The sequence below is a fragment of the Leiobunum rupestre genome, chromosome 2 (genome assembly GCF_980474605.1).
Source record: "Leiobunum rupestre chromosome 2, qqLeiRupe1.1.hap1, whole genome shotgun sequence".
NCBI lineage: Eukaryota > Metazoa > Arthropoda > Arachnida > Opiliones > Sclerosomatidae > Leiobunum > Leiobunum rupestre.
Genome location: NC_143385.1, coordinates 40,469,099 through 40,479,078, shown reverse-complemented (window position 1 = coordinate 40,479,078; position 9,980 = coordinate 40,469,099). Strand labels below are relative to the sequence as shown.

The 9,980-nt window shown below is 32.7% G+C and overlaps 1 protein-coding gene across 10 annotated transcripts; it reads left to right on the top strand.

Annotated features, from left to right (window-relative positions):
* The first annotated feature begins 240 nt into the window (after positions 1-240).
* Positions 241-9,253, top strand: LOC149957513 (uncharacterized). Of its 10 annotated transcripts, XM_090165589.1 has the most exons (6): positions 2,568-2,735; positions 2,800-2,858; positions 6,743-6,863; positions 7,022-7,093; positions 7,804-7,882; positions 9,098-9,253. In XM_090165589.1, the coding sequence occupies exons 3-6, from the start codon at positions 6,754-6,756 to the stop codon at positions 9,182-9,184; spliced, it is 348 nt and encodes a 115-aa protein (XP_090021715.1). In that variant the 5' UTR covers positions 2,568-2,735; positions 2,800-2,858; positions 6,743-6,753; the 3' UTR covers positions 9,185-9,253. The 10 variants fall into 10 exon arrangements, with proteins under 10 accessions (XP_090021720.1, XP_090021712.1, XP_090021710.1 ...); XM_090165594.1 differs by lacking the exons at positions 2,568-2,735; positions 2,800-2,858 and adding an exon at positions 241-331 and having other exon boundaries at positions 7,807-7,882; XM_090165586.1 differs by lacking the exons at positions 2,568-2,735; positions 2,800-2,858 and adding an exon at positions 241-331.
* Positions 9,254-9,980: the final 727 nt, after the last annotated feature.

Below are 9,980 nucleotides of genomic sequence, written 5' to 3'. Positions count from 1 at the left end.
GTATGCAAGTTGAGCCATTGACCACGCCAGTCTATTTAGCAAAGCGTATACACTCTTTTTTTTTGGGGGAATTTGCCTGGCGCGTTCATGTTGAGTTTACCCCCCTTAACCCCCATTCTCTATATCCTGGGACCAAAGACCCGAGCCTAGACCCCCACCGGTGGTTCCAGGTGATGGCCGACTAGCGGGTGGCTAAAAAGAGGGGTCGAAAAGACCGCGAAAAAGTGTATATATAGCCTTAAACAAGACTTGCACATACATTTTTGTCTTCGCGTATCCCGCTGCATCCATGAATTTGTTCATTTTGTTGTTCTTTTCAACGGAATTAAAAGTGAGTCTATTTATTTACAATGTTCATTATTTAACTATTAAAGAAAATGTGTAGAGTATCTTACTGATTGTGTGTATGGGATTTTTTAACAATAGGTACTTTTGTTTTTTTAGTGTTTTATTTTGTTTTTTTGGTTTGTTATTTGTCAAGGATTACAGTAATGCCAAAAGTTTTAACCGCAAGTTATTATTTAAAAAGATATCAATGTAAAATTGCTAGCAATTTTTACAACGGAAAATACGACATATTTCGAGATTTCTGTATTGTTGGATGAGGTAGGACTGATGACGAGGACGATTCTTTAAATTACTAGATTTTAATACTTTTTGAATAAAATAGGACTGATGACGAAAGAGAAAAAGGCTGAAATGCAAAACAGTACTAACTTTTAAGGGTTGGGAATTTTTCCCGTATTTCAACGCATTTTATCCTTTTTTTAACCATACTATGTCATATTATATGTCGTCTGTGTGATGTTGACTTATGCAACGTCGAATGTATTCTAAGTATTGGCGCCTGACGGCTAGTGCTCGGAATTGTTTATTCATTATCCACAAATTTTCCGATTTATTTAAAAAACTTATTTAATTATTTTTTACGCAACCAAGCATTTATTTAAATCAAAGTGGTATTTATTTAAATAATTGTTTATTTTATTTAAATAATAGGCTTATTCACTTTCGATTATTTAAACATTTTACAAATTTTATTCAACTATTGGTTATTTAAATCCCCAACCCCATACTAAAAAAGCTATGGGCCATCTATAACGCAACCTAGAGGACAGCACCAAGCCTGATGCATCAAGTATCGTCAACCCGATACTAATCCAAACTAATAATATAAATAACCTAACCTATTATCCCCGCCAAAACCCCTAAAATGCATTGAAATACCTGAAATAAAAAAAATAAGAATCGTCCTAGGGAAAATTCACTGCAAAAGGCCAATGTTTAAAAATGCATATCTTTGTTAATATTCATTTCCGCCAAAAAAAAATTAAAATTAAAGTAATCCCCAAAAAAATATATAAAAAAATCGGGTGGGGGTAAATTTTGTAATATCTTGTCGTTAAATATAATTCGTCATCAGTCCTACCTCATCCAACACGTACACAAATCTCGAAATATGTCGTATTTTAATAGGTAAAAATTGCTGGCAAGTAACAATTTTAAATTTATCATATCTTTCTAAATAATAAATTGCGGTTAAAAGTTTTTGCATTATTGTAATCCTTGACAAATAATACATTTAAAAAAATAAACAAAACCCAAAAAAAAACAAAAGTACCTATTGTTAAAAATAGCCGCATTGGGGTGGAACGCCTCCTAATCGATTTTTTTTTAGTTTTCTTCCACTATTGTTACTTCTAAGAAGGCGCAAACCCTTACATATACAGAAAATTACAAATGATATTTAAGTTTGTTTCATGTTGGCTCTATGTTGGCTTTAAGTGTCCTCCATTAAGCTAAATTAGAGTTTGTCTTAAGTGGTTTTTAAGTAGGTTTTTAGTTAGTTTAAGTAGTTCTTAGACCGCTTATTTTTTTGGTTACTTACGTTACTACAGGCGGAAAATATAACAAGGCGGGGCTTATTTTGAAAATATAGATTAGGAGGCTCCACGACGGGCTAAAGCTATTATACATTTTCATAGTATTTATACCCTCGCCAGCAGTACCCTTACCAAAAAATAAGTTGGTATAAACATTTTAGTTGACGTTTTTAGCTATGTTAGGAGCTACTTAAACCATGGGCCAAATAATGACAAATCATTTATCATTATTTGGCCCATGCTTAAACCCACGCTACTTTTATAACTTAGCACATAGTCATTCTCTACGAGCATAAATAAAGAAAAAAATACATTATCGATGTTATCGTGGAAATAAAACATGAAATCTAAGAACATAAAGAACCGCCTTTAACTTCAACATTATTCCGAACATCTTATCTCAATTGTAAATGTATTCTTTAAATCTATATTATGATGAAATAATGCTAAAGTCATCATTTTCTTATCAGAAATTGAGAGTATATTTTCAGCTCCAATCATCACAGTAACTTTTTCAAGCTTAATAATTATAGTTGTGTTTAGTGCCCCTAGATATAAATAACTTATGTTTGAAGTTTTCAAATGATCTTAAAATTCCCTTTGTCAGGTACGACTCTACCCTGAGGTTCTTCAGTAACAATATATACTATTAGGCTAATAATATTGCTTTCAGGTAATGCTATTCTTAGCAATGGGCTGGTACAAAAGGGAATTAGTTACCATAGTAACTAATTTCAAAGCCATTACAGGTTCATGGTATTGTAATGGCATGGTCAAAAGTCATAAAAATGCTTCGTGGAAGTATGACTATCACAAGTTCTAAATATGCTGGTTATGAGTATCATTGTTCTTGTATGTAAAAGATAGGCTGAAACATAGACGAATAAATTGTGCTGATGAAATGATTACTGGACAGGGCTACCATGGTACTTGGAATTGCTGGAAAAGTCAGGGAATTTGAATATGCATCTAGAGGTCAGGGAATTTAGTTTCAGATACTAAACTATAGGTAAAAAAAACTAATTTGTCGCAATAAATAAGTCTGGGAAACTCTCCGGAAATGGTTAAGGAAAATCTGAGAAAGTCAAGGAATTTGATTCTGTAAAAATTGTGACAACCCTACTGGAAAATAATTATACCAACTTATGATATCTCAATAACTACCCAGAGCTAAACTGTGTTTGCTCGTTTATTAAATTTTTATCTGTTAATTTAAACTACCCAACACGCACATGAAATAAAATTAATAGAATTTTCAGAAGTCTAATCCTCTTCATAAATTTTTGTTTATGCTATTGATTGGTATTTTCTTAAATTCAAATCAATCATTTTTTATTTAAATCAGGATTTTTTATGATTTAACTTAAACCATATTGATTGATACGTAGCATGTATCAGCCTTTATATCTACATCTTGAAACCAATTCTGATATTTGGTGGTAACTCTTAAAAACCAATCAGTGAAATTTTTAAGGGCAACACAAATGGTTGTACAGGGTAGAAGGAAAATGTTGGTAGGAACATTCTTGTGTACTTTTTTAACCCCATTTTGACCAGTTTCCAAAAAAAAAAACATTTGAACAATAATTGTTACAAGGAGACGATCCAAGGTGATAATCACCGATTTTGTTCAAAGTCTGGTATATTGTACACCTCCCATGTAACTTGAAAAAGTTGCGACGGGCTTTCGTTTTGACAACATGATTTGGAATTATTTCCATTGAAAATAACATGGCAATTTGAAGGATAATAAGGGTCCCCCAATTAACCAAATTGCATTTAAACTTTATTAAATTTAATTTTTAAAATAAATATAATTTTTTTACGTTTTTGAAATTTCAATTTTTTTTCATTTTTTAAAAGGTTTCAAAGGGGCCCTTAAAATCCTTCAGATTCCCATGTTATTTTCAATGGAAAAATCCCAAATCATGTTGTCAAAAACGTTTTTGGTAGCCTGGCAAAACAAAAGCCCGTCGCAACTTTAACCTTGCAGGTTTTTTAAGGTACATGGACGTGTACACTATACCCGAGTTTGAACAAAATCGGGGATTATCACCTCGGCTCGTCTCCTTGTTAGTGTCATTTATCTCTCTTGTGTATCATCTTTCCCTCCTACTCCTAGTACAGTTTTGAAAATCACTCACCCAGAAATGATTTTTTCCCAACACTGTTTGCTTAACTCTGGAAAATTAATAGTAATTAAGTTCTGGCAGCAATTGGCACTGTTTCTGCTCACTATTACAACTGTACCAAGTCCCTTGCTTGTGTCACAATATGTTGTTTTTTCAAAGATTTCAGGATAAATTAAAAGAAAATATAATATTTCCTTTTTCTTGTAGAAATTATCATACCCTGAAAATGGGAAACTCGGCTACAGTAATCCCATGTGATGCTAGCATTAAATTACTTGAAGTAGCCATTGTAGGGAATGTACAGAAAGCTACGCGTTTACTGCTATCTGGGGCTGAAATAAATACAAGAGATCCATTAGATCGAACACCTCTGCACTTTGCTGCGAAATATGGTCATCATGATCTTTGTAAAGAGCTACTAGATAAAGGTGCTGAAATAAATGCATTGCAGAAGTATAAACAAACTCCTCTGTACATTGCATCAAAAAAGGGCCAGAAAGATGTTGTGAAGCTTTTGCTAGATTATAAAGCTGATATTGAAATCGCTGCAGATAATGGTTGCACACCGCTTTCTGTAAGTGCTCAAAATGGTCATGCAAGTTGCGTAAACTTTCTTCTGGATAAAGGTGCAAAAACTAATGTTCAAGATAAAGATGGCTGTACCCCTCTCTTTTTTGCTTCCAAAAATGGTTTTAAAGATATCGTTTCACAATTGCTTAAAAAAAAGGCAAACATTAATGTTAGAGAGAAAAATGGTTACACTCCACTTTATGTAGCAGCTGAAGAAGGCCGCATTGATATAGTGGTTGTGTTACTCATGAATTTTGCAAAATCAAACTTGGGCAGAAACATTGATGAGAAAAAACCGCTACATATAGCTTCGGAAAATGGTTTCCTTGATATTGCGACACTATTAGTTAAAACTGGCACTACTATTAACGCTGTTACAAATGATAATTTTACTCCATTGCACTATGCTTCAGAAAAAGGGTTCGCAGATATTGTTAAGCTATTACTAGCGAATGGAGCAGATGTTGGCATACTAGCTGAAAATGTATTTTCACCTTCTGATATTGCCGACTACAGTGAGCACTTTGATATTAAGGAAATTATAATATCATCAAAAGGGGCAAAACCTCGTAGAGGCATTCAAGATATAAAGATTTTAAAGGAGAAGTTTACTATGTTGACAGATGGTATAGCTATAAATAAAATTGATGTTGAGAAATTGGAAGGAGAAATATTTCAATCAGACCAAAAAATTAAAAGTTTGAAAGTTGAAATGGAAAATGTCAAAGATTTATTAGATTTATGTGATGATGATAAAGAGAAAACTGTTTTTGTAGCAAATTTAGAAGATATTTCTAACAGATGTAACAATGAAATTGAGCGTAGGGACTTTTTAAAGAACAGTGCTGATAAAACTAATGTAGTGATAGCCACACTGAAACATAAAAAACGTATTGTGCACTTAAAGCTAAAGAAATAGAATTTTGAACAGTATAAATAAATTCAATAGGAGAACCACTTAAAATTTTCTTCATGTGCAACTCTCCTAGCTCCCCCGGGTGTTTTAAAGAAAAATTAACTAGACTTATTTGTGTTTAAAACTTGTGAAGACTTACTAATATATATTTATTTCATTAGCCTTCATATAGACAAGTGTTTTTATAGAACTGTTTAAAAAAATTATGGTTTAAGAGCTATAAAAGATCAATATTTTCAAATTAGGCCAAGGATCAAACTGAGCTTCGCCAATTAGATGACTCTCGGCCTTGGTGCTTAGCCATGGGAATTGGGAGTTTTGAAACCCTTGTTCAATTCGTTTAGGGCCCAGAATCGAATAGAAAACTGAGTCATGGCCTCTGCCTCGGCTGTTTAGAAGATCCTAGGCCTTGAGGGAGTTTTTTTATCCATGTATAAAACTTAAACCTTTTGTCATAAAATACTATGAATTTTATTAAATTGACAAACAAATTTTAAATAGCTATCACTATCAAAGAATACTCAATAGAGAAACATTAGTATATTTACAATATACTAATATATGTAGTTTTTGCCAATGTAAACCAATTATCTTAATGTGAGAAAAATTGAAAACTGATATGATAACAAGTGCCTTGGAAGCTCCATAATCCAATTAAAAAATAGTATGTATTGATATGTATGATTTAAGTGACAATAAATTTTGGTACCATCTCTTCCAGTTGCTTTGAAATAATTTCAAAATGTATAGGTATTTTCAACATCAAATGCTAGCAAGAATATATATTTCTTCTTGGGGATAATTTTGGACTGATTTTTAGGGTCGCTGCCAAATACAATTTCAACAGTAAGCTCCTTTCCCATAAAAAAATTAAATCAACCCTGTATCTCATTCGTTCCCTAAAACTGACCTCTTTGTTGAAGTGCATGATCATGACCATCTCAACTCTCTTGGCAGCCCTGATGCTGGTACATTTCATGAAAGTTACCCGTTGCTCATTTTGAAAATTAGTATTTATTGGATTAAGCAAACAATTTCCATTGTAACTAAGTTTTCTTCAAAGAAGAAGGTTGAAAATTTCAAACCCCATCAAAGCTTAATTCACTCAGGACATTATGAAGCTATAAATTTTGATTTACCAAATAAGTATAAGTTCACGAATTTGGGGAAATTTGATGTGGAATAATCCAAATACCTAGATTTTTACGCTTCACCATAGTAATTATTTAATACATTAGCAGATAACTAAAATATGGCGATAAAACTAAAGAAAAACAGTAACAAGAGGAAAAAGAATTCGGAACATGATGATTTGGAAAAGAGAGATCAGTTCATTGATTTAATTCTTAGTGAATGCGCAAAGTAATTTAAAAGCTCATTTCTAGCCAAACTTCTAATCCTCAATTTTGCACATTTTCACTTACCATTCTTTTACAGTTTAATTTTCATATTTTTTATATAACCTTTTCGGCTAAATAAACATTTTGGTAAGATTCCTAATATTTTTCCTTCAATTGCAGAAAATTGAGGATGCATAATGACAATTGTGACACTCCAGCAACATTGAAAATGCTGGAGGAATACCAAAAAGAGTTGAGTGTTTTATGTTTTAACGGTTAACTATTAGTCTTTCAGTACAATATTCTTAATTGCTGTTGGGTAACAAATTAATGGAAATTAATAATAGTTAACAATTTCCAGGACAATATGAGTGGGGTGGCGGAGTGGTTAGCACTTTCGCCTCGCAGCTAGGGGAGCCGGGTTCAATCCCAGCTTGTGGCACTGGGTGAAAACTCGGAACAACTCCTTCTGCGTTGAGTTTGCAAGTTCTCTCCCCACTGGTTTAAGGGGTTTTCCCCAGAGTTCTTCGGTTTCCCCTTCCATAAAAACTTGTCGAGGTTAACGGTAATAGTTAGTGTATAGGGAGCTGTTGGCTCGATCTCGTGGCATGCAGGACCCTCCTACTCATTGTAACCCGGCCACCTGAATTATTGGCTTCAAAAGTCGCATGATGACTTAGGCCTAAGGTGCCGGTGCCTTGGGTATTAGCCTAGCTGATTATAATACCACTGAAAATGGTTGATGTTACTACTCTAAAATAAATAGTTTGAAAATTTCAATTAGCTACTTTTTAACATAATTTCCACTATTTGACACTGTCCTGGACTGTTATTTAAAAAAGTTTCCTTCGGTAACAATGATTAGGAACTAATTCTTTCAAGTTGACTCGCATATTAAGTTTCACAAATTTGAAATAATTTTATTTTCAAATACTGAGGGTGTTATTCCTTTCTCTTTCAAGCAGAGTGAAAAAGAAAGTATTAAAAATAAAAAATATACCAACTGAAGCTCTTAATTATGAAAAACTGACAGGTGATTTGGTAAGTGTTTTAAAATCTTGCATCCAATTAAAAATTAGAACTTAATAATCAGCTACATGTAGGCTAATACCCAGGGTGAATTTTCATTCTATTAATTCAGGTGGTTATGGGTTTTCATCATTTTTATTTTAATGTCTACCTTAATTTTGTATATTTTCACAAAAATTGGGCAGTTTACAATTAATATGAAAAACAAAATTTATTTTATATTATTTTATCTATAACTATAAGTCTTAAAGTTTGTCCTTTTATTTATTTATTTATTTATTTGTATGTCATGTTCCTAAAAACTCAAGAATGGTTAGCTCTAGAGCTTTGAAATTTTAACTCAATGTTCAGGGCCTGATTTCCAACTAAACACGCCTAATTCCAAATACCTGACCTGGTTGTTAATCTAATTCAATTTTACTTATAATTCAATTTTGTTTTACTCGAGTTTTGACTTTCGCCACTTTGCTTCCAGCTGGTCTCGGCTTTAAAATTTTTTTTTCTCGACTTCCACCCCTTTGCTTCCCTTATCTCCTCTCTCGAGTTCCTTGCGCCCGTCCCGACCTTTAAACTTTTTTAACGGGTTAGTGTGAAATTCGTAGAAGGGGAGTTAGTGTGAAAGAAAGGGACTTTGTAGAAGGGGGGGTTTAGTTGGGATTTATAAGTAGTTGAGGACTTTTTGCTACGCGTGTTACGCAGTGGCGGCGTAAGGAGGGGGGGCGCCCCGGGGATCCAGCCATCTTAAGCCGCCACTGGTGTTACGCTTTTGCTACAGCATTTACCTTTCTTACGTACAAATCAGATAATTCATTAAAACTAAACTAAGACTTCGGGCGAAGCCGGGTATTAAAGCTAGTTATATATATAGGGTAGTACAAGCTAATAAGTATAAAATGACACAATACTTTTCCTTATTATAAGAAAGTTTTTTTAATAGATCTTTTGACCCCTCTTTTCTAGAATCTGACTTATGTATTCGAAAATATTTGTTAATTGAAATATCTTAGTTTATATTTTTTCTAGCTACTACTTTTTTAAAAAAATAGAAATTTTCACATACAAATCTATTTTGTGCCCTTCGCCATCCATCCATCCATGATTTTCTATTGGGGTTTATTGCATATCACTTAAGACTAAAGGTTAATTTACTCTTGTCATTGTTTACTATCAGTTAGATTAATTTTGACAGAATAAAACTTGTCATGTTACTAAATTTAATTTTTGCAGGTCAAACAAGAAAATTATTTGAAGGTTTTAAGGAAGAAGAGAGCTCAACTGGACAAAGCTTTAACTCAAATTAAAAATAAAGGCTAATAATTTTCCCTGAGTGGGAAAACTTTAAAAAAATATTTTTGTAATTTGATGTTTTAAAATAAATTATTTTGTGCAACAATATAACTGATTTCTTTAATTTGTCCAATTGAATTTTTGTTAGGGAATCGGGTTAAATTCAAAATACCACTGATAATACTTAAAGGGCAATGCAATTGCCTGGGCACAGGGAGAGGTTAAACATGTGTGGGATAAAATTGATGAGAGGGGAAAGATTTTCCAAATTAGCCACTCCGCAGATGGCCAGAACAAAATGATACTTGAGTAAATTATATTGTAATTTTCATTACCATAATTTCAATTAGTTTACTTTCAATACAAAAGGTAGTTTCTGTAATTATCGGTATCTATATTCTGTATATTTTGAGATACGGAAGTACAGCATAGTGTTGTAGAAGTAATGTAAAAATCAGTTAATATTAAAATTTTTTATTATTTTAATACTAAATAATCTTAGATTGATTAAGGTTAACAATATAAACACTACAGTTTTGCTAAAACTTGAACCACTTGTCTCCGTCTAAGGTTAAGGTCGTTATTTATAGGTAACTATTTCTTAATAAAATACAAGTTGTAGTATGGTCTGCTTCCAAAAGCAAGGTTTTTTTCGTTCAACACTAAAAACATTTCACGGCACCACTTATGTTAATTTTCGAAATTAGGTAACGAAAAAAATGTGCCCACTCACAAAAAGCTACAGCCCCCTTAACAAAAATTTTCTGGCTACAGGCCTGTTTCAATGCGTTTCATACCGTATTGTATTACTGCAAGTTTTTAA